Raw genomic sequence first — 23,853 nt, 5'->3', positions numbered from 1 at the left:
CTCCCTTACTCTACTTTTGTATGTGGTCCTTTGTCAGGAGTTGGGCTGCACTCAATTGAAATGGTTTGTAACTAAAAGCAGAATTCATATTTTGGTCTCCTACCCTTAGCTTTCACTTGGCAAGAGGACCAGGATACTATCTTTCTTTTTGCTGTCAGATGCCTTTCTGCTAGATCATGATTCATATTCCTAGTTCCCATGTTACAATCCATTGCAGAACTGGTCTGTAATTTGTCACTTGTTTTTTTCATCAGAAACCAATTGAGTGAAATGGAAACTATTGTCAGATATATTTGATGGGACTTTTCCCCCCCCCCCCCCCCCCCCCCCCCCCCAATTAGGCTGTAATTTCTGGATAGAGTGAACACAAAGGAGCTCAATGACAGAATAGCCAGTGACTAGGGTGTCTGGAGTTCAGGAGGTCCTTCCTCTGTTAAAAAAAAAAGCCACCAGGTTGAGTTCTGTGCTAATGAAATGGAGTATTTAATTTTTATGTAGATTGAATTGACAACTGCAATTGTAAGCAACAAATGTTCCTCCTGGTTGCTGTCAGGCATTAACCCCAATGTTAAATTAGCAATAGTAATTACATGCTGAACACTCCTTTTCTCTCTCTGACTTGTTCTCTTTCAGGCCGTTACTGTGGCACTACTATACCACATCCTATCACTTCTTTTGGTATGCCTTGGTGGTCAACTTCATCTCCAACAACAACATTACTGCCAGGGGCTTCCATGCCACCTATGCTGCATCATCATCATGTAAGTCCATATGACAGGTGTTGCTACCTTATGCCTCTGACTTTTAGAAAAAAGAACAGACCCTGTATCTCTTTGTCTCTCTGACATTCCATCTTTTAAAATCCCCTTTGCCCTTCCTCTTTTGCCAAGGGTCCTCAGCATGTATTTCAACAAGCTAAAGACAAAGAGAAATGCTTTCTTGATTAGCGAATGCTCTGGCTCTGTCAAGGTTGGGGTTTTTTTTTTATGTCATCCTCAAGCCTGTGCTGTCTCCTTCTTGTTGCAGCCTGCGGGGGTACTTTCCACATGGACAGAGGAGCTTTCAACAGCCCTGGATATCCTGAGCTTTATCCGCTCAACACCGAGTGTGTCTGGACGATTCTCAGCTCCCCTGGCAACCGGCTCCAGCTCTCTTTCATGTAAATGCATTGCCAGGGGTTATTTTTCAGCCCTTTAACAGACCTGAAGGAAGGATGCTCTGTATTTATTAGGAAATGTAATTACCAGATGATAAGGCTGCAACATGTTTTTAGAATAATTTGGAAAGAGAACACAGCAGTAGTTAGTGGCAGCTTGCAATCAAGTGTTGTCCTGTCTTAATCATTGCTTATATTAAGGCATATGCAGCATTATATAAATAAGTGGTTTATTGTTTGAGTGACATGGGATGCTGAAGAAGCCAGTTCTCACTCACTTATAAACAAGAAGAGAAAATTTAGCATTGCTCTGCCTTTTCTTTACAAAGGAAATTCCTACTATTTCCTTACTTCCTGATTCATTGTAGAATTTATTATATAGCTTAGTAATATAAAGAGCCCAGATACTCCACAGATTGTAGGGTTAGAATTGATATTAAAGTCTTCAAAATTGCTCCAACAATTATAGCAATGGAGGTACAACAGGGGCAAGGAGAGTGAGGGAATTTTGTTTTCCCTTTGACAAAGTAACTTTCCTTTGAAGACTCCTGACTGGAAAGTCATGCGCGATCCACAGAACAATGTGGAGTCCTTTACCAGGGTGGTTAGGTTGTTCTTTATCCATGATGTGGATTTCTGAGCCTCTCTGTTTCCCGGCATCAAACAGTGGCTGCTGCCAAGAAAGAGAACACTGACCCTTTGCAAAGCTTATCAAGAATCAGCAGGAAAATAAAAGTAATTCTGAAATCTGCATTTAGAGTTAATCAGGACAAAAGGAAAATTTGCCCAGTAACATGCTGACTGCATAAGGTGCAATTTGTTAGGCACGTACTGATTCACTAACTCAATAAAAGGACATTCTATTCTTCCTTTACTCATTGAAGCAGAGCAAAAGTACTACAGCCTGAAAACATTTTCCAAATTCTTTGCTACAAAATAATGAATAACAACTTTTCAGAACCAAAACAGAAATCTAATGTGAAGCAGAAACTATCAGTGGAACATACATTCAGTTATATAAAGTGACACTGAGTAGATGTAAAGTCTTTTTCTTCAGTTACATATAGCTGAAAGGCAAGCCAAACATACTGGAAACCATGGAGTAATTGTGTTAGAAAGCAGTATTTATTTTATTTAATTTAATATTAGGGGTTATAAAGTTTGTTGGCATGAGGCATTCATTTTCTTCAGCTCAGTCTGAACAGAAATGCCTGTCTTGCAATTTGAGGGTTAGCTTTAAATTAGTCTGAAGTATATCCAGATGAGTGGTTGGAACCATTTCACAGCATGTGTACACTGAACACATATGGCTATATTTAGGACTGAAGGGGAGGAGTTGTTACCAGAAAATCAGAAAGCATAAGTATTTGGGGCATTGGTTATAAGAGGTACTCTCTGGAATCTTTACTCTATATTCATAGCCTGCTTCTGGAAAGTATATAGGATTGAATCAAAGTACAATAACAATGATTTTTAGAATATATTTAACATTCAACTTGGTGAATAACTTAGAATTTATAATTTGATTACTAAATCCCATTCCTTTTCTAAGGTAAAGATTGGTTTAGAAGAGTTCACTGTCATTATTTTGCACACCCAGCTATGTGAAACTCAGAGAAGCAGTAGTATTTACTAATTCTGGAGAAACTGCCAAGGAAATTCTGAGCTCTGAGGCGTTAACTACAAATTAATCTAGGCCTCTGGAAATTGTTTTCTCACCAGAGAGTGTACTGAAATAATACACACATGAAGGGTCTGCAAACTGATTTGTAAGGCTAAAAGTATTCTCTGCACTCAGTCGATGTGCACCCAGTAAATAGTCTGACCTCAGCTTATATTAAAATCTGGTTTATATATCAGGGGCTTTCCACGTTTAATGGTTGTTGTTGAAGAACCAAGAAATATTACAAGGGTTTGAGAACTCTTTAAAAATTATAACTTTGCAAACTGGAAGCTGTGACATAAAATAAGGGGGCCAGAAAGGAAAGAGCCCTGTATCAGCAGCACTGCCAGGTAATGAGCAATGACTTCTGGGCTCTGGAGGGTTTTGTTGCTGCCCTTTTCTTAGCTGTTACAGTAGGATACCAGCTACAGGCAGATTTGTGGCCTGGCAGGGCAAACTCTGAAGTATGTGTCAGTCATATGCCTGCTAATGCTCTCCTACTGCTATTGAAACAGAGAGTTTCAGGTGGAAGATAGTAGCAACTGCACCAAAGATTACCTGGAGATTCGTGAAGGGAATGATACAGGCAAGCTGGCAGGACGATTCTGCGGGAAATCCTTGCCTTCAAATTATACGTCTATTGTTGGACATATCCTGTGGGTCAAGTTTGTCTCAGACAGCTCAGACACTGATGTTGGCTTCAGGGCCACATTTCTCTCACTGTAAGTAAATGATATTTAATTGAAAACTGTTGTTCTTTCATAACACTTCCAAAATGATTCAAAGAAGTGAACGTTTGGCCCTGTAAAGTTTATTAGAAAATACTGGTTTATGTCAGCAAGGCTGCGAATTCACTTAAAAAATATTTTGAAAAATATCTGCTGAATATAAAGGGATGTTATGAAACACATCAGAACAGAACTCGTGTGTAACATAATCAGAAGAATTAGACATTAAATTCTATCTTTTTTAATTATCATAACAGACAATATTTTTTCAAAATTATCTTCTTATCCTTCCAGAAGCAAAAAACTTCATGGATTACAGAAAATAAAATGTTCTCTATTTCATTGGCTGTTTCTAACAGTCTATCACCTGGTGTTCAGATTCTTCCTTCAGTGGTATTGGGCTGTTGAAGATACAAATAAGAGCTATATACTGAAATCTTTTATGGCAACCAAGTTTATCAGTAGCCTGTTAGAGCTAAAAATATCTGACCATATGTCTTTGCTACCTGAGAGTGAGCAATGGTATGTAATGTTACGTTGCCATTTATTAGGCAATTAACAAATCAAGAAAAAAGCATTTCTTTCCCAGCTTTCCATTTTGCTTTTTGAGTACCACAGTGTCCCTCTTCCAGTTTGGATCTAGATGCCATCAACCAGGGAGCAGAATTAGAAGAAAAGGAAATTATGCCAGTTTATAGATCCAAAATTGCGAGGGACCATTGCAAACATCAGTCCAACTTGCTGCATGAACAGACTGCTGCAGCTAAACATCCACAGCCGTTCTGATTATGCAAGCTAAACTTGCATAGTTTTTCTTACTTTGAGACTTTTACTACTCATTTGCAAAAGGAATTATCAATAGGTCAGAGCTCAGTGAAATCAAAACTATTTTTCATCAGAACACACAAAAGGTATTTTAAAAAAAATCATTTTATTATTTAATGCTTCTTGGGAAGAAATGAACATGAAGTAGGCAAGTCAGGGGGGAATTTAGATGTGCCATCTTCCCACCTCTCGTACATGTAGAGCCACATGACTTGAATGGGTAATTGCCTTCAGATACGGGCACACAGCATCCCGCACAACAAGAAAATAATTAGATGTGCATCCTGGGACTGTCTGAGACACAAGTCTGTGCCTCACAGCACTGTCTAGTCCTAAGTAAACTAAGTCAGATGGGCTGAAATGAAAGCTATATTCTAGGCTGGGCCCCAATGCTTTTTTTAATCTATATGAATTAGAGGCATTAGTTGTATCTTTCTGCTTTTTCAGTGTATGGAAATGACATTGTGGGAACCAGAGGCCAAATAGCTTCACCACAGTGGCCCAGAAGTTACCCTCACAATTCCAATTATGAGTGGCGGATAAGTGTTAATGCTTCACAAGTCATCCATGGCCATATCCTGCAGATGGATATCGAAAATCATCACAGATGCCATTATGACAAGCTAAAGGTGATTTCATTGTGAGAAGTTTTTTTATTTCAATTAACTTTGATAAAAATGATGAATGGAGAAACTTACAAGAGGAATGGGAAGAATTTCCGAGGATTTGCTGTGGCTTATTGGTTTTGGTATGTCATCTGTCCAATAATTATTAGCTATAAGAAGGGTTACATACTCTTTGGCTCCCTAACAGATATTTCTAAGCTGTAAGTTTGAAACTTATCAAAAGTAAGTCCACAATGGTACAATCCTGAATTTTCAAATCCAAAAATTTCAGGTCAGATACCAGACTGAACTTTTTTCTGTGCTAGTTCATTTGAGGACAACAGTGACAATAACATCTCAGTGCCTCTAAAAATAAGGTTATTTTAAAATCCTACAAGGAACAATCCTTTATGTGCACCTTCTTTGCTCTCTGGATCAATAATTTGCTGTTGGCAGTAGGAAGGTACCTCCTTTTTCCTGGTTGGTTGTTTTTCTGTACCTTCCTGTAATACAGTCTAGCCTTTTTACCAGGCTAAAAAATACAGTATATGTTGTGCTAAGCAGAGTGGAACAACAGAGGCAGCATCATCTTTCTGAACTTAGCTAAACATAACTACTTAGTTAAAGAAAGAAAATCTCTTGTCTGGTTTTTTGTTTGTTAGGTTTTTTAATCAGCTGATTCAATAATTATCCTTTTCTTTCATTTTGGGAAAAAAGAAAGTTAGTACTAGTTCAATATATTCAGTATCTTCAATTAATTATTAATTCATTTATATCCAAATTTAATATTAGTTCAAAAAGGAAATATAACTTTTTCCTTCATCTCATGTCTGATTTTAACAGCATCTTCTTTCTTCTAACTCAGCCTGCCTTTCTTGGTCTGCCCCTCTGAAAGCAAAATAAGTTTTTTACATCAGCTAGATATTCAGTGGGTGTGAATAAGCCTGACCTTTAACCTGATCAGATGTTCAGTATAATGTTAATGTTTATTTAATATTTCCTAGCTTTCTCTACTGGACATTTTTTACTGAGGGGCAGAGGACAAGAACACAAATAGGTTTGAAAGGTGGGAAAAGAGAACTATCTTTTAACCCGCCAAGATGTTATCTTATAAATGCATAAAATGAAGAAGAAAAAAAAAAAGCATATGTACTTGATAGAATTTAAAACATATGTGTTCCTCAGAGGGAAAAAGGAAAAAAAAAAGCCTTTTTTTTCCTGCAGGTTGTGGTGGGGTTTTTTTTCCTCAGCAAGGAACAAGATTGTACCAGTGGACTTTTTTTACATGGGAGGCCAGTCCCTGTCCCCAAAGAGCAGCCCTGTGATGGGGAATGAGCTGAATTTGATGGCTTCCATTCAAATCCTTCTTCTGTGAGAGCCTCACAATTAACAGTGTATAATGAAAAGGGAGATTTTGTTCCATTTTTTGTAAGAGAGATTTCTCTCTGGGATTTGCCGAAAGATCCCACACTCATTTAAAGAGGGTAATTTCTCCTTGGAAACTTGCTGAGTATGGTGCGGAAGAAAATCTGCCTGTGTGAGCAACGGCACTGTTCTTCTCTCTGCAGGTTTATGATGGGCCCACCATTCATTCTCGTCCTATTGCAACATACTGTGGAGCAGACCCTGCTTCTTTTGCATCTTCTGGCAGTTCGATGACAATCCAGTTCCAGTCAGATTCATCTGTGACTGGAAAAGGCTTTCTTTTGGAGTGGTATGCAGTGGATGCTTCTGCTGTTACACGCACCATTGCTAGAGGTGGGTTTTCAGTGGGTTGCATGGTTAAAACTGATATAGCCAGCAATATACCGAGCTTTACTTAAAAAACTGCAAACCAACTTCCCCACAAGAGAAAATTCTAGCTGTTAATTAAGGGAAAGATTTCATTGACATTTTAATTAGGTATTTTAATTGCTTTTTAAAACAATTTCTAGAGATTCTCAGATACACTGTTTTACAGTGTTTTAAAAATAAGCAGGTTGATAGAGGGGCGTTTTTCTTTACACAGGTATTTAATGAAAGCTAAACATTTTATATGCTTTCATGAAAAAGTATCCCTCTTGAAATACCATTCTTAAATCACCGGCCATTGTGGTATGAAACCTTTCACTATAATGCATCTCATATCCATAAATAAAGAAAATGTGCTCAGTATGATCATGTACCTCTGACAAATAGCTCCTGGAAGGAGAGGGAATATTCTTCTTGTACCATTGATTTTCTCTGAGCAAGTTCAACAAGAGGAAGTTAACACTAGCTAGGACATAGTGCAATGTCTTCTTTCTAAATCTGAAGGCAGATTTCTGGAGACAGAGGGATGGAGGATCCTCTGGGGCTCTGCAGGACAGTAGCAGTATGTAATGGGTTTAAGTGCTCTGCAGGATAGTGGCAGTATGTAATGGGTTTATGTGCTGGGAGAGCACTGAGCCACAAGATATCCCAGCAAGGACTCCATTTGGATATAAACTTATAGCTGAGACATTAGCAGTTGAGAAAGAAAAATGCTTCAGTTTCAAGAGGGTCTAAATTGTTTATGTATTATTGGTTATGTATGCACCATTCCTTTCTGATAGGCAACCTGTGTAAAACTGTGGTAGGCCTTTTACTAGATATTCCTCGTGGTAAAACATGTCACATCATTGCTGCACCAGGTAGCACAGGAACATCCTTATAGGTCAGGATTTTCAGGTTTTGTACTCCCAGTCCAAACTGAAGCAATGCTTGAAGCATGCATTCCTGTGACTACACACATCATCACGGTGCCCTTATTGTGCTTAATTATAGAACTGTCATATTAAATTGTATGAGGGGAGTGTTCAGTTTAAAAAGAGGATGCTTTCATTTTTGTCTTCTTGTACATGACAGGTGCATGTGGAGGGACTGCAACCGCTGAAGAAACACCTTCATTCCTCTTCTCACCGAACTGGCCCATGTATTACAGAAATCTTGCTGACTGTGTGTGGCTTATCAGAGCTCCTGGATCCACTGTTGAGTTCAATATCCTGGCCTTAGACATAGAATCTCACAGCTCATGCAACTATGACAAACTTATTATCCAAGATGGTGAGAAGCCAGTATTGCCCTAGCCCAACAGGATGCAATAGATACCCAAGGTCCCAGTACCTGGAATTCTCATGTCCATTGAGATTAAGCAATCTAGATAGCAATGGGAACATGCTCTAAATCAGTATTCTTCCTCTATGCTGAGACATTCTGCTAGCTAAACTAAAACTAGCAAAGTCTAGCAAAATACTTGGTGGTCTATAAACATATTTCTCAGTCTGTTAAAGGGGTTAAAGGGGTTAAAGATCTTGAAAAGGCCCTGCCTGAAAGTGTGAGCCCCAGCAACCAACAGAGAGATTTGAACTGTTTTGGTTTTAACACTAACATTTCTTCTTTTGCTCTCAGGAGACACTAGTCTTTCTCCGGTTCTGGCTACTCTGTGTGGACGAGAACCTCCTGGGCCAATAAGATCAACTGGAGAGGCGATGTTCATCCACTTCATGTCAGATGCAAGCGTCACTGGAGCTGGGTTTAATGCCTCTTATCACAAAAGTAAGATTTGTTTCTCTTCTCCCCCACATAAATATCTGTCTTGCTGCTAACAATGGAGTGAGGAAAGAAAAGACTCTGGCATTTTAAACAACTGTCTGCAGTCTATCTAATTAATCACACAGACCAATTATTCAAATCTCATGAATAATGCATTAATAAATGTCTGACTGCAAAGGTAAAATTTGTTATTTTCCCAGCAATATAATGCAACAAAGCATTATTCAACCAGACCAGTCACTTTTCAGAAGTAAGTGTACACCTAAGCTTATAACAGCTCAGCGGAAGGGTGAAAGAATGCCCAACTAAGAGAGGGAAATAAATGACTCAAAGCATAGACACAAACCAGAGAGAGACAGATGCAGAAAGCTGTGTAAGTTCCAGCAGGAATGTCAGCAATTTCCAGTGGCACTCCTCCCACATGCACCCAGATTCCTGAATGGGCTGAGGCACCAGTGATGGTGTTATGATAACAGGGGGCAGCCAGGGGCAGTTTTTCTGACTGGCAGCTTTGAGCATGGTGACAGTGGTTTGGTCCATGGCTAGCAGCAATGTACTCAGACTGTAACAATATGCTAATGCCATGGGAGGTCCTTGGCATAGTTGCCTGCTTACTTGTCTGTTAAGTCTGAGAACTGAGTTTCACTGTCAAGATGTTTAGTGTTTGTCATCTTACAATCTACAAGCTTGTATTTGGGAGATCATTCATTATGTGTATTGCTCTGTGCCCCTCAACTCTTCATACATTTGCTTCAACATTTTCTTTTACCTGTCATGTCTTCCTTTTAGGAGACAGGTTTTTTTTCTAAATGAATATGTGAATAGTTGATGCTAATTTTTTTTTCTTTGCTTCAAATCCTTTTTCTCAGGTTGCGGAGGCTATTTGCGCACAGGCAGTGGTGTGATAACATCCCCCAACTACCCTCAAGACTACGCTCCTAATCTGAATTGTTCCTGGCATGTAGTGGTAACCTCTGGATTTATCATTGCTGTCCATTTTGAACAGCCTTTCCAGGTTAAGAGTGAGGATACTTCCTGCAGCCTTGGAGATTATGTAGAGGTGAGGTTTTTGGCTAGGTCACCAAATCCTCAAAGCTATTAAAGTTACTGAATCTTATAGATTTCGGTGTCAGTAAGGCTGCCCAAGTTGTCAGGGGATGGAAATACCAAAGGGAAATACCAAAGAGAAATACCACAGAGATTAGTCCATTCTGTCTCTCTTATTTATTGCTGTGCCATTAATTAATCACTAGGTTATTGTTTTACCCCATGGCTGGAAGCATTGAGATGGTGTTTGCTCAAAGTTTACATTCCAGGCTGTTTACTTGAGTGATGTTAGCAATTTCTTTTCTTCTAGCTGAAGAATGGGTTGGATAATGGCCTGCCCCACCTTTGGTGTCCAGAAGAAGGAATGGACGGTTTTGTGGAAGCAGCCCCATCTCTACCATGTACACCACAGACAATCAGCTGTTTGTCCACTTCATTTCTGACAGCAGGAATGAAGGTCAAGGATTTCAAACTGAAATATGAGGCTAAGAGTCTAGGTAAGTCTAGGAAATAAATAAACTTAAATTCTGCAATCTGTAGATATAACTGGGAGTTTGTCCTCTTGAAGGAGGTTCTTGTTGTAAGTTCCAACCCTGGTAAAATCAGATGTCTGCAAAATGTCCTGTTTCCTTCTTTAGTGCATGACTTCTGATCTGACACTTAAATTCGTCGTTTTTAAGAGAGCCAGCTCCAGGTCATGGAACCTGGAGATATTAAAGATAAAAAAAAACCAACCCAAAACTTAGGGAAAACCCTTTAGCAGGGAAGTAGCTTCTATAGTTAGGAAGAGATGTTCAAAATTCATACAGGAAAGGAAAAAAAAAACACCTGGAAACAAGAATGTTATTTTGAACATATAGTACCCAGTGCAAGTGCTAAATGATGTCAGGAATGATTCAGGCAGCGTGTCTCAAAGGTGATAACATTTCTCACAAGTTTTTACTCTCAGCTGAGAAAATAACCTTCCCTGTCAGACCTAACATTTTTGAAAGAATGAAAAAAATTGGAGACTCAGGTCCCAGGGTTAAATCAAAGACTTGGCATTTGTAGTTATTCCATTGTATTCATGACACATGGCACTTGGGACACCAGAAGGCCTCCTGTTAAACACTGTAACTAAACACAACCAAGGCAACCTGTCAATCTACTCAAATTTTTAAGTGCTTGTTTTCTGCCTACTTTTCCCTGCTGCCACAAAGAATCATTGTTAGCATTACTGTAGAGGATTCATGAAGGGAATGGGTGAAGCTGTACAGTAGTATTTCTACCACTTAAATTTATGAAACTTGACTAAAACCCTATGTTAAACCAGTATTTCTAGAACATAGTGGGGGGATTTCATGGAACATTTTTGGTCAAAACAAGGGGTTTTATGTAGGATAAGGGACCTGAACAAATCCTCATGTTTGCTCTGACTGACATTCCTCATTCATTATTGTCTCCAACAGACATTTCAATTTTTGGAAAGCAGAAGTTGGGGAGTGATTCACAGAAGGATTGATGGGTCTGACTTGTAGGCTTTCTAGCTCTTGGGAACTGGTGTAGGAACAAGGCAAGAAATACACTTCTGCTTGGTTTAGAAGCAATCCAAGGAAGAACTAATAGCAGTTTAATCAAGGAAGAACTATTAGCGGTTTAATTCAAGGCCCTGAACAATTGGAAATGAGGAAGGATAGGGAAGCAGGAACACAGGATTCAACTGCATTAAAATGTTTTCCTACAGTAACCAGTAAAATTCATTTGTTTTTGATGTAACTATATGACACTGAAGGAAACTGTGTTGGAATATCGCGATGACTCATATTTTTGATGCCTCACCCATTTCCTTAACATGTTGTTGTTTTATATTGGCGATCTTTTTTTTCCCAGCTTGTGGAGGGAATATTTATATCAATGATCTCAACCCCAGTGGATATGCGTCTTCTCCTAACTATCCGAGCAATTATCCCCCGCATGCTGACTGTGTCTGGACCATAAAGGCTCCTAATGGACATGCAGTAGAGCTGCAATTTGAAGACCAGTTTTACATTGAACCTTCACCAAAGTATACATCCACATTATTTTGCCTGCGTTTCTTCAGAGACTCCGTTCTGATTCTTCTTTCCTTGTTACTTTCTCTAATTCCCCCTAGAGCGCACTTCCTGATTTACAATCAAAAGTGATTAGGAAATTTTTGAGAGAGATCACTGAAGCTATCAAGCCACTGGTATGCATTCCTAGAACTTTGCAGTGCATGATAGAGATGAATATAACAGAGAGGAAGCATGGTAGAAAGGTGCTTTCTCTAAAATCTGTGCCCTCTAGTCCTTTCATATTCAGATTTTCAGTCATTTTGACTCTCAGGTGTTTTTAAATCCAATGGATTACCATCACAACAATTTGTCTTCCTCCTCCCTTGCCTGTCAGCTGATTTGCAATGCGCTTACATATTTTGCACCCCCAGCCTGAAGCATAAAATAAGGCCTAGTTTCCAGCTGATGTAACTTCACTGATTTGGGGCTGGACCACTGTATGACAAAGGTGACCCTCTCCTGTGAGACCATGTCCAGAAAAAATGGTGCAGGATGGAGAATCCCAAAGGTGTCTTTTCTCTCTGGCCTCCCAGGACACTGCATCATTCTGAAGGCAAAGCTGCTAGTTAAGATATTTTTGGTCTTTCTAAGCCATCTAAGTAAGCCTCCAGATTTGAAATTTTATTCCTTTCATCTGTCTTATATCTGTTCCTTAATTCAACAGTCATCAATGAGGCTTAACAGGGAATATCTGCTGAATCTGACTACTGCCAAAAATGTATGGTAAAGATGGTCACAAGTACTTTATCAGTGCTGTTCATACCCCTCCCCAGGACTTCCTTCTGTCAGATCTGATCTGGTCATAGATTGGGCTTGGAATGAGTCTTTCTCAATGTTTCTAGCACTCGTTTTAATTCAAATATTACATAACTATCGTTGATTATGGACTTGTTAATTCTGTCCTGGTCACACTGCATGGAAACTGGTCTAATTCACTACAGCTTCATGGCTTTGTGCACCTACTGAAATGATTTCAAACCAATACTGCTATACATTGAACAGAAAATTCTCTCCTCTTCTAGCTGCAGTTTCAGTTACCTAGAGCTACGCAACGGCGCTGACTCCACTGCCCCCATCATTGCCAAGCTGTGTGGAAGTTTGATGCCAGGCTCACAGAGATCCTCAGGAGCTGAAATGTACCTGAGGTTCAGGTCTGACAGCAGTGCCACACACGTGGGATTCAATGCTAAATACTCCATCGGTAATGCTTGCATTCATCAATTTCTCTGATTTTAGAGGAGATTTTGGTTTCAAGTTCAAGCTTTTGTAATAGGGCTTAAATCATGCCTATGAGGTGGACTGACAGATACGTGCCTCTTTCAATTAGTGTTAGAACTAAGGCATCAGAATCATCGTATGGGTTACCATCAGCGTGTTCTGCACCTAGCAAGAGGTGGGAAATGGGAATGGAAAATGGAAATGGGAATAGAAAAGTCCTCATAGATCTGCAGCAGTGGAAACAAAGACTGGATAACCTCTTGTCAAAGACAATTATCAAAGGGGCAGTAGAAAAAAAGGTTGATGTGGATAAAGTCATGTAACATGATTTGATTTTCAGCATGCAGAATTAGTGTCACTTTCATGAGGAGGATCCTGAAGGGGAATGCAAAGATCAACTGAGAGTTGGCAGGAGAAGAACAAATTAGGAGCTTCTTTATGTAAATGTAAATCAATCTATAATAACAGTGCTGCTAGACAAACAGGGGCAGCACAACAATGGACTTAAAAAGGAATGAACAGTAAGAACCATTATTTGTCAGCTGGGAAAGAAATACTTTAGAATTATTTTCTCTCAAGCTTCAAAAACAGGATTAGAAAGCACTAGCAAAGTTATAAAATTAAATAAAAAATAGTCTTTGATCAGATTCAGAAATATGCTACTTTTTTGTTCTGATAATGTTAATATTCAAAGAATAGCAGCTATTATGTTAGTGTCAGTCATATAGGAAAATCTAGGACTGTTAATTTCTCAAAGGCAAAGCAGTGGACTATATTGCTTTACACAGAATTTTGCTGTTTGTGTTAGATCTCAAACACTTAAGCCAATATAGTGTGCTACTATATTTCTGAATGTGAAAACTAAAGCAACTTGCAAGAAAACATTGTTAGTATCCGAAGCTACAATTTATATTTATCCACAACAGATTTACAGTATCTCAGCTGTATGCCAGTCATCCTGGAATGAAGCACAAATCACTCAGAAGAGCAGACAGTATGAACACAGCTGTTATTGCCATGAAAAGATTGTAACTAGCAGACACACAGAATACACTGTAGAATCCATTAAATTCCACCTGGGAATATTATTTGCTGTAAGCCTTAGTATTATGAACTTATGTTTGCAGGTACCACAGAGAAATGAGTTTTCAGAGACAGAAAATTAAAAATAAATAGCTGTTTCCTGAATTGTGCAGTGATCCCTTACCAAGGCATTGCAAGGAGTAGAATGTGAACAGGAAGGGACTGCAGGAAAAAGAAGAGGAGTCTGAACATAGTTGCAGGCCCAAACCAGCAGTCAACTTTTGCCAGTCATAAAAAATTTTGATTTACATTTAGCATACTAAATTTCTTTATAATTATCTGATACAGCTTTTCAAGATGTTTTGGTAAATATAGACATGGGTAGAGATTAGATATAGACCTTGAAATCTGTGAGTTTATTCAAATAAGTAAGAGAGATGGCAGACAGGAAGGGATGCTTGCAATGGAAGGGGGGGTGTGGAAAAAAAAAATCAACCAAAAAACCTAGGACTGGTTGAATTGGAAGGAGAAAGTGGAAGATTTTTTAACTGGCAGGCAATTCCTGTTTTATTACCACAGTTAGAGAACAAGTCAGTTGTGCCTCAGCTTTAAATCTTGTTTAGGAGAAAGGTCATCTCTCTGAGGTCCTTCAGTGAACAAGCAATGTTCTTCCTTTTGCAGCTCCCTGTGGCGGGACAGTGATAGGACAAGCTGGCATCATTGAAAGCATGGGGTATCCTGAGCTTCGTTACCAAGACAACCTGCTGTGTGAATGGTTTCTGCAGGGTCCCAGGGGCCACTATCTTACCATCAGACTAGAAGGCCTAGATATTCAAAATTCCTCCAGCTGCACAAGTGACTTTGTGGAGATTCGAGAATACAATGCTTCTGGTCTGAGAATTATTTCAGTGTTTGTCTTTCCTTCCCTGGTACTACTATGAAACCTCAGCAGAGGTTTCTGAAAGCATTTCCCTTTGGGTACAATGTGAGCCTTTTCACTGTACAGTATTTGCTTCTGTCTGCCTTGCTTGCTGAAGCAAAGACAAAAAAAACCCTTCTATTTCCCAGCAATAACTTGATTTTCCTAGTTTACTTCTGCCTGTCTGTTTAAATTGGAAAGTGATCCTTCAATATAAATATAAATAATATATTAATATAAAATTGTCTTTCTGTATTTGATTTTTGCAGGAAATTTATTGGGCAAGTACTGTGGTAATACTCTCCCTGATGCTGTGGACACCTCTGACAGTTTTGCTTATGTCAAGTTTGTCACTGATGGATCAGTCAATGCCCGGGGATTCAGACTGCGCTTCGATTCCAGTTCTGAAGGTTGGATTTGTAAGGCTGCAAGTTACTTGTAGGGAAACAACATATACCACAGACCATAATTGCACTAGTACAGCGTATATTCACTTATTCTTGGAGTGGTGTGTCTTTGCTCTTAAATTTAAACTCTGGGGGAAGTATGAATAGAGTTCTCTGATCACTACTTAGCCAAGCTGAAACTTTGAGAGGCAAGCAGTCTCCTGCTATAATGGATGTTGCCATCAGTGGTAGGTCTCACACAATGAAGCACACTTCCACACCTTTTCTCTCCAGCAATCAGTCCAGGATGTCCTAACATACCCTGTCCACATCTCTCTTGATGAGGAGGAAGGTAAAGAAATGCTGTGATTTTGGTTTATGTTGTTCTGTCACTCTGAGGTGAGTTGTATTCTTAAGTCATCCTAAAGCCAGTAGTTTTTAACCAGTAGGTTTTAAGCAGAATTACAGAACTGCTGAGCCATTGAGACTGGAAGGGACCTCTGGAGATGCGGTAGTCCAACCCCGCTGCTCAAGCAGGGTCAGGCAGAGGAAGTTGCCCAGGATTGTGTTCTTTCCTCAGAGCACAATTTGATATTCATAACAAAGATAGGAAAACCACAAAATAACTGTACTGGAAAAGTGTTGCTTAAAATCCCTAAAGGCTTTTTCCCTACCTCTGTTAACAAGCAGAGGAAAAAACACATCCCTCATCATTACTCACTCTAAGACCCTGCTCATTCTGTGTAGCTCTGCCCACTCATCTGAAAGGCAGAAAGGTCTCAATCCAGCCACAGTGAGAGGCTTGTATTGCTTAACATCAAATTCTGTGGGTCACTCAGGCTTCTGAAGCCTGGTATGAGGCCTTCAGAGGAAGAATATTGATAATTAGACTAAATGGAGCTGCTATGGTTAATTAACATTCAACTACATTTATGGCCAAGTGATAAAGACTGGCAGGAACATAGCTGTTTAGACAAACATATGGACAGGACAGGCATATCAAATCAAGCTCTCAGGAGCTCTTTTTCTTGCTGTCGTGGTTTTACCCCAGCTGGCAGCTGAGCACCACGCAGCCACTCGTTCACTCCCTCTCCATCGGGATGGGGGAGAGAATTGGAAAAGTTAAAGTGAGAAAACTCGTGGGTTGAGATAAAGACAGTTTAATAGGTAAAGCAAAAGCTGCGTGCACAAGCAAAGCAAAGCAAGGAATTAATTCACCACTTCCCATGGGCAGGCAGGTGTTCAGCCATCTCCAGTAAAGCAGGGCTCTGTCACGCGTAACAGTTACTTGGGAAGACAAATGCCATTGCTCTGAACACCGCCACCCCCCCTTCCCCGCTTCTCCCAAGCTCCTTATAAACTGAGCATGACGTCATATAGTATGGAATATCCCTTTGGTCAGTTTGGGTCACCTGTCCTGTCTGTGTCTCCTCCCAACTTCTTGTGCACCCCCAGCCATCCTGCTGGCAGGGCAGTGCAAGAAGCAGAAAAGGCCTTGGCCCCATGTAAACACTGCTCAACAATAAATCCATAGAACAAAAACATCTCTATATTATCAATGCTGTCTCCAGCACAAATCCAAAACATATCCCCACACTAGCTACTACTATGAAGAAAAATCAATCCTCTCAGCTGAAACCAGGACACTTGCATTATTAAAGGTTTTTTTGCTATAACTCTATAAGCAATTCTTTACTCTAAGAAGCATCACAATATTTGGGTATTTCAGAATGTGGTGGGGATTTTACTGCCCCTGTTGGAACATTTACTTCACCCAACTATCCTAACCTATACCCACATAATCGAGTGTGTGAATGGAGGATCACAGTGGAAGAAGGCCGACGTGTGACTCTAACCTTTAATGATATGAAAACTGAAGAACACTGGAGGTGCTTGTCAGATTATGTGGCTGTGAGTATTGGGCGTGAAGGCAGAAATTGCTCTTCCTAATCCCTTTATGGAGCATTAATGGATGTAATAGAGCTGAAATGTCATTTACAGGTCTACATCTGGTTTTAAGACAAATCATAATTTAATCTGGGGAAAACAGATAAATGAGAGAAAGTTAGCACTGTAGGGTGTCTAAACTCATCTGCTTGTTTTAATTATGGTCCAGACAGCGGGGAGGACTTGAAGAAATCATTGGAATTGGCTCTTTATCAATTATTGAAAAAAGCTCTGGGGTTTTTGAAAGCTTTCAATGTCTCTTCTCTGTGGATACAAAGTGCATCAGTGAGCTCCAGGTCTCTTTTGACTTTGGAGGTTGCTACTGCTGTTGTTACTTATTGTTGTCAATTAAAAAAAATAAAATAAAAAGAAAGAGAAAAAGCCAGATTGCAACAAATGGCTACTATGTGTTAGACCTTGCATATTCTGAAAGAAAGATAGGGAAACCCCAGGAAATTCTACCTCTTTATCACCCCCCCCCATCTCCAAAAAGATAGATTTTGGTTATTTTATCATGGTTATTTTAGACTTTTGATTATTTAGTGCAAAAAAAATCTGGCACACAGAACTAGACCTGGTCAGATGTACAAATGCCTCAAAAATACGATTCCTCTATGAAATTGCAGGAATGTGAGATCTAGTTTTGTTTCCCATTTGTTCAGATTAGCAGTGCAAGCACTGGAATTAGCTGTAGTATGATCAGAAGCTAGCCCACGCATGAGTGTGAGGGGGTGAAGTAGCTCTCCCTTGTGATTCGTAGATGATCTCCTTGTTTTTCTTCACAGATGCTTTAGACAGACCACAGGGAGCTGGCTTTTTATTGATTAATGAAGTAATGATCTCTTAAAGGAAGATCTGTCCTGCCAGCTTTTGTGCCTTCAGCACTCTAACATATTCCAAATCTCAGTGGGAAAAATTGTTTCTGCCTCGCTTGCACTGCTGAGATAGTAGTAGAAAGAAGGAAATTAACTCCTAGGGTAAAGGCTGTATGAAAGAAACTGAACAAAATACATCTGAATCAACAAAAAAAGTGAAATGTTTGAATTAATCAAAAATGCCTACCAGCACTGAATATTTTGGAGGAGATTTTAATAAAGCTGATGTTAGTTTTAACAAGAATACAAAGAGAATCATTGGATATGTAATGCATATCATCAGTAGCTGGCATTATTAAGTGACTGAAGATATAAATATTGAGCACAAATACACTATTTTTCCTAATAAAACTGTTTTAATTTCTGGTTGAGAGAGGGAATATGTTTGTGTTTTGCCAAAATAAGCAAGGTATTTTTAATGTTTTACTTCAGACCCTCATCCACTCAGGGCAATGCAAGTTTGTTCCAAGGTTTTGAGTAGATTTGGGAACTAACCTGCTGTGAGGGACATCAATGACCCTTGTACTGAAGATGTAAAGTGCTGTTAAATCATACAGGAGATTCTCCTAAGACTGTATTTTGATCTCATAAGAGTTTATTTTGACCCAACAGGTTTACAATGGCCTCAGAGAGAACTCTCCCCGGCTGGCCAAGCTGTGTGGTGAGGTAAATCCAGGCACTGAAGTGAAATCCTCTGGAAACACAATGAAAGTCATTTTGGTGACAGATATGTCCCATGCAACCAGAGGCTTCAGTGTCTCATACGCATCTAGTGAAGATGCAGGTAGTGTATGTTTTTTAATTAAAAGTGATTGATCTGCGATGAGTCATTTCATAGCTAAAGTACTGGCACATGTAAAAAAAAATGACCTAAATAGATAACAAATCTCTGATAACTTTTTTTCTCTCTTACATCTCTGGATGGGAGTAGATATATATCTTTAATTAATTGAAAGGACTTGAACAAATGGGGAATCTCTGGGAGTTACAGACTTCTTGTGCCTGTTATGTTAAACTTCAAATGGAAAGAACAACTTCTATTATGGATCACAGTCCTTACTCTCACTACTGATTTATTGTTTTGTACTTAGTCTTGAGTAAGAGATGGTCTGAAGTGGCCTTATTCCATGAAAAAGATTCAAAAAGCATAGTGCCATAGACAAATTGAATAATTCAAGTGCTTCCTTATTACTCAGGGGGTTAATTAATTTATTGTAGCTTGTGAAAGAGTGCAGCTAACCTACTTTTGCAAGCACAGCCTCCAGAGAGGAGGCAGCTGGCAGAGCCTTACTGCTACAGCCTTGGGTCTTCCGAACTTGATTTTCCAAGTCCCCCCAATGCATCCCACTGTAGCATGAGTGTACTGCTCTTGAGGGTATGTTCCAGAAAAATCTTCTCTTGAATCTAGAATTAGGTAATGGGTAGGGCTGAGCATTACTGAACTGGAGCTGCAGTGCAATTTTGTCAAAATGTTAAATAATGCTTGTTGTATTGATGGTGCTGCTGAAATATTTTATTTGATACCGTGAATAATTGTTGTTTCTTTGCTTTACACATGTGTTTTTAAAAACTCATCAATAAATTTTTGGACACTAGGCAAGAATTCTCTTGTACACAGCAGTAAATTATAAAAAAGGAAGAAGATAGAAAAAGTTTTGATCTAAACAGTACATATGCTTGCTGACGTGCACATATCAGAATAGACAGGGACAAGATTTCTCTTCATACAAGAATTATTACTATTTTTAAATAAAATATATTTTGTTTCTGCAGTTTGTGGTGGAACCCTGATGGGATATGCAGGTGGCAATTTCTCTTCTCCTGGTTATGATGGTGTAAAAAATTACACAAGTAACTTGAACTGTGAATGGACCATTGAAAACCCCTCCCACTATAATTCATCCATATATATCTCTTTTGAGGATTTCCACTTGGAACATCACCAGGACTGCCAGTATGACTACCTGGAGTTACGAATAGGTTTGTATGTTCAGTGGGAGAATGGATTAAGCCTATCAAGATTCCAGTTGTGCAACTGTGTTTGTGCCAAATCTTGTTCAGATATATTTGCAGAGAGCAATTGTTGTAGGGTCTGTACATTTGAGAGGGTGTTCACATGCATGCCTTCCATGTTGCCTCCCAGACCAGGAGTGGGATTTCACTGCCAGAGCAATGGATGTATGGATTTGATCACCCTTTCTTTCAGGGGAGAAAATGGAAAACCGGACAGGTGTCTTTGGGGGATGAATTGTTTTGGTGGTTGCAAAACATACCTGACTCTCTCTTTACAAGGTACAATAAGAATTTCATTTCATCTCCCTTGAAAGATGGCAGTCAGAGGAAGTTGGAGTCATCAAAACAATTTATTTGGTCCATAGCCATTCCCTCTCTGCTCCTAAAATATCTCCAGGGACAGCAGGAGTGGAGTAAAGAATGCTTTAATTATTCATAGGCTCAGGGCTCCATACTCACTTCATACCCCACTTTTGTACTCTGTAAGATGATTCTCCAAAACCAAATCCATAATTCCTGTGAGACTGCATCACAAAATACAGGCTAAACCATTTAAAAGGAAAACAATCACAGGATTAATGCACCAGTAATATCTCTGCATATTTGAGTATCTTTATCTCTCTGCAAGAAGCAACAGGAAATGTCATATGAAAGTCACTCAGCTAATGCCAAGTGTAGTATGAAAGCTCCAGCTGTCTTCTTCACTGAGAGGCTGTATCTGTGAGTCCCAGAGAGAGCAGGTTCTAATTTACCAGGAAATAATTTCTGAAAGGGGGGGGAGAGGGGAGGAGGGGGGGACGGGGAACAATGTTGAGAGCAGGAATCTGTTACATCTTATTTGCATTCATTTGAATGAGAGCTCTGGGTTGTATACCAGCAGTTTGTCCTTTGTAGAGCCAAAGCATGCATAGCTGCATAGCCTAACAATTCTCTCCCACGTATGCAATGGAACTGCAAAATAATAGAAAGAGAACTCAGAGAAAGAAATAATAAAATATATCTGGTCCATTACTCATCAGTTCCCACTACTCTCACTTTATTGTGAACCTCAGACCGCCAGGCAATACAATCAAAGGAAAGAGGAAAAAAAATGAAGTCTTATTTTGCTCTACACAGTTTTGTTATCTAAATAGTAATGTTCATTTTGACCATATTAATTAATCTTCATGTCAAAGGCAGAATGCCCTAATTCAGGTGTGTATGCTGACAAGTAACATTTAATGAGCACTGAGATGTAAATAGCTCAGAATATCACTGAACTCAGGCAGGTGCTGTTTAAGACTCTCAACAGAGCAGATGTGAATTTGGGGCAAGGTCCAATTCAACAGTAAGTTACCCGAGAGACCCCAAAGGAAGCTGAGATTTGTAAAATTCTTTTGAGTTACCCATACAACACACTTAATGGTACTGAAGGGGGGGGGGGGGGAAGCACTAGAATTGACAAATTGAGAAATATTTAATGTAAATGAACAAAATAAATATTTCAAATTTCTTAGGGTAAGGGTTTATATTAAGTTATTAAGTTATCAGGCATGTGCATGTAGTATGTACATGGTAATACAGCTGAGCATATTTCTACAGTGAAATATACTCCTAACTTTTGGCTTTTATGGAAGAGTCTTGATTTTGTCTTTTCAGACCTTTCCTTTCAGTTTCAACCAAATCTTATAGCACAATCTTTCTGTTTACTTTTTTTGTTTATCAACGGTCTAGATCTCTGGCCAACTGGCCATTCATGAAAGCAGTGATTGGTGTCACTTTTCACATTGTAGGGATTGAGTAACCTGGGTCACATCTGTCACATAGTCAATCACCTTGTAAGAAGTGCAAAAAAGAAAAAGTACACTTCACATTTTAATGCTCAAAGTAGTTATTTTTTCCCAAATTGTAATTTATCATGATTGTCTTCTGCTTGTACAGCTCAGTATCATTTTTAGTGCATGTTAACAAGACAGGTTTTAGCATTTGTGTAAATTACACGAGTAGAATTTTACTATATGTCGCCTTTTATCCCTGTGCTTCAAGACATTTGAAATGATGGCTGTGTCACTGTATATCATGGAAAGATGAAATTACTCAGCCATGTTACTTGGAATAACTGTGAAAGGGCTTTGAAGAGCGCCCAAAGTTTCTCCCTCCTGCTCTACTGCCTTCTTCACAAAAAGAGCCTGCCTCTCTGCATGGAGCTAGGAGTTGCTGTTGAATGGAAACTTTTAAGACCAGCAGCCTGCTGTTATTAGAGAAGCAAACTTAGGAATGGTATTGCCTGAATGTTGTGAGGAACACTATTACACTTATTTTCCTTCTCCTGAGAATATATCAGTAATAGACAGAAACTGATACCTCGACCAGTGTGATGGATAAGAGCTTATACCAACATGAGCAAACATTCAGTTTCACAGAAGTGCAGCTGCCTGCGTTGTGCTTTCCTTTTAGGTTTCAATGATTTGAACAAATGCTGGCATTTTTTTGCCATACAGAGAACAGTATGTTGGGCTCCCTAGGAAAGAGATGCCCACTATTAATAAAGCAGTGCCAGCTTGTTCATGGATGAAGCACATCCCTATATGGTAGAAAACTCAAAATCCCTGTTGATTTTAATGAGGATGCGATCAGGTCCTTGGGCCAACTCTTCTCACTGTCTGCTGTTTTGGGGCACCTTCTGTGTTTCCGGGTCTAATGGGTCATACAAAATGAAAGTGTGCAGGATGGCCGGAAGGGGAGAGAAGCAGCCCAAGATATTAAACGGATCATTAATACAGCTTTGGAGGGAACTTCCTCATTATCAAGATTTAGATCCCAGCAATGAACTGCAGCACTTCACCTATACCCATAATCAGTTGTTAATCACAATATGTACTTTTCTCTGTTTTCTAGTCAAAACAAAATGACATGCATGTTTGCCCTATGTCTTCCTTTACATTATTATAGCTCTTTTAGGATTCAGAAAGTGTATTTTTTTCTTTCTTTACTCAGGGGATGCTGATGGAGAGCTAATAGCCAGACTTTGTGGTCAGGCTGCACCATCTGTGCCACTAGTCATAGCTGCCCCCCAGATCTGGGTACACTTTGTAAGTGATGAAAATACAGAAGATAAAGGATTCTTGGCCCATTACACATTTGAAGGTAAATGCCTTGATAGAATGTCGCCCTTGCTGACTGAGGCACTTTTGAGGAATGTTGTCATTCATTTGATGATACTGGGAATACACACTATGGGATCAGCTCTCAAAGAGATCCTCAAAAGTTACACAGTGCCTGCCAATATTTATGTCCACCTAAAGCAAACATATGCTAGCAATTGAACTTTCAGATTTATTTTCTGCCCCATTCCCTGAACCGCATTTGAGTTTTTGCAATGCAGTGCAACACTCAGAACAGCTGGTTGCTCTTGGGAATAGGGATGTAACGGGTTACACCAGCCAAGACTTACTTCAAATAGGCCTCCGGAGTGCTAGCATGGCTGAAATGCATTCTGATGCTTGAACCTTTGCACTCATTTTGAAATCCACTTAAAGCTGTATCAGTGCAAATAATTACACCACTTTGCCAGCACAACTATTCTTCCTATCACAGCTGAATTTAGCCTTGGTGCTTATCTAGACACATCAGCAAGTTTTTGACTTGATTGTGTTGTTCCAAGAATGGCACTGGTTTGCTTAGGAGTCTGAGATAAATAAATGGAAGATAAGGTAGAAGTGTCAGCTGGCAAAGGTTTTGCAGAGCTATATTAAGTATCAGAATAAATGCAAAGTTTCAAGGTCATTGCATCTATTTACTCACTATTCAATGACAAAGTTTCTAAAATGTGGATTTTCCCAGAT

The 23,853-nt window shown here is 39.3% G+C and overlaps 1 protein-coding gene across 1 annotated transcript in view; it reads left to right on the top strand.

Annotated features, from left to right (window-relative positions):
* Positions 1–23,853, top strand: part of CUBN (cubilin) — a 146,546-nt gene that overhangs the window by 86,413 nt on the left and 36,280 nt on the right. Inside the window, 21 exon segments of the mRNA XM_075746285.1 lie at positions 634–678; positions 681–761; positions 1,027–1,159; positions 3,335–3,530; positions 3,532–3,541; positions 4,820–5,001; positions 6,546–6,735; positions 7,843–8,040; positions 8,386–8,532; positions 9,399–9,589; positions 9,887–9,910; positions 9,913–10,041; positions 10,043–10,073; positions 11,446–11,620; positions 12,671–12,849; positions 14,571–14,780; positions 15,078–15,218; positions 16,924–17,105; positions 18,629–18,800; positions 19,790–19,996; positions 23,006–23,155. Coding sequence (XP_075602400.1) covers positions 634–678; positions 681–761; positions 1,027–1,159; positions 3,335–3,530; positions 3,532–3,541; positions 4,820–5,001; positions 6,546–6,735; positions 7,843–8,040; positions 8,386–8,532; positions 9,399–9,589; positions 9,887–9,910; positions 9,913–10,041; positions 10,043–10,073; positions 11,446–11,620; positions 12,671–12,849; positions 14,571–14,780; positions 15,078–15,218; positions 16,924–17,105; positions 18,629–18,800; positions 19,790–19,996; positions 23,006–23,155 — 2,973 coding nt within the window.

Source organism: Balearica regulorum, chromosome 2, assembly GCF_011004875.1.
Source record: "Balearica regulorum gibbericeps isolate bBalReg1 chromosome 2, bBalReg1.pri, whole genome shotgun sequence".
Taxonomy (NCBI): Eukaryota; Metazoa; Chordata; class Aves; order Gruiformes; family Gruidae; genus Balearica; species Balearica regulorum.
The sequence above is the reverse complement of the archived record's forward strand: the minus strand, read 5'-3'. Positions and strand labels throughout refer to the sequence as shown.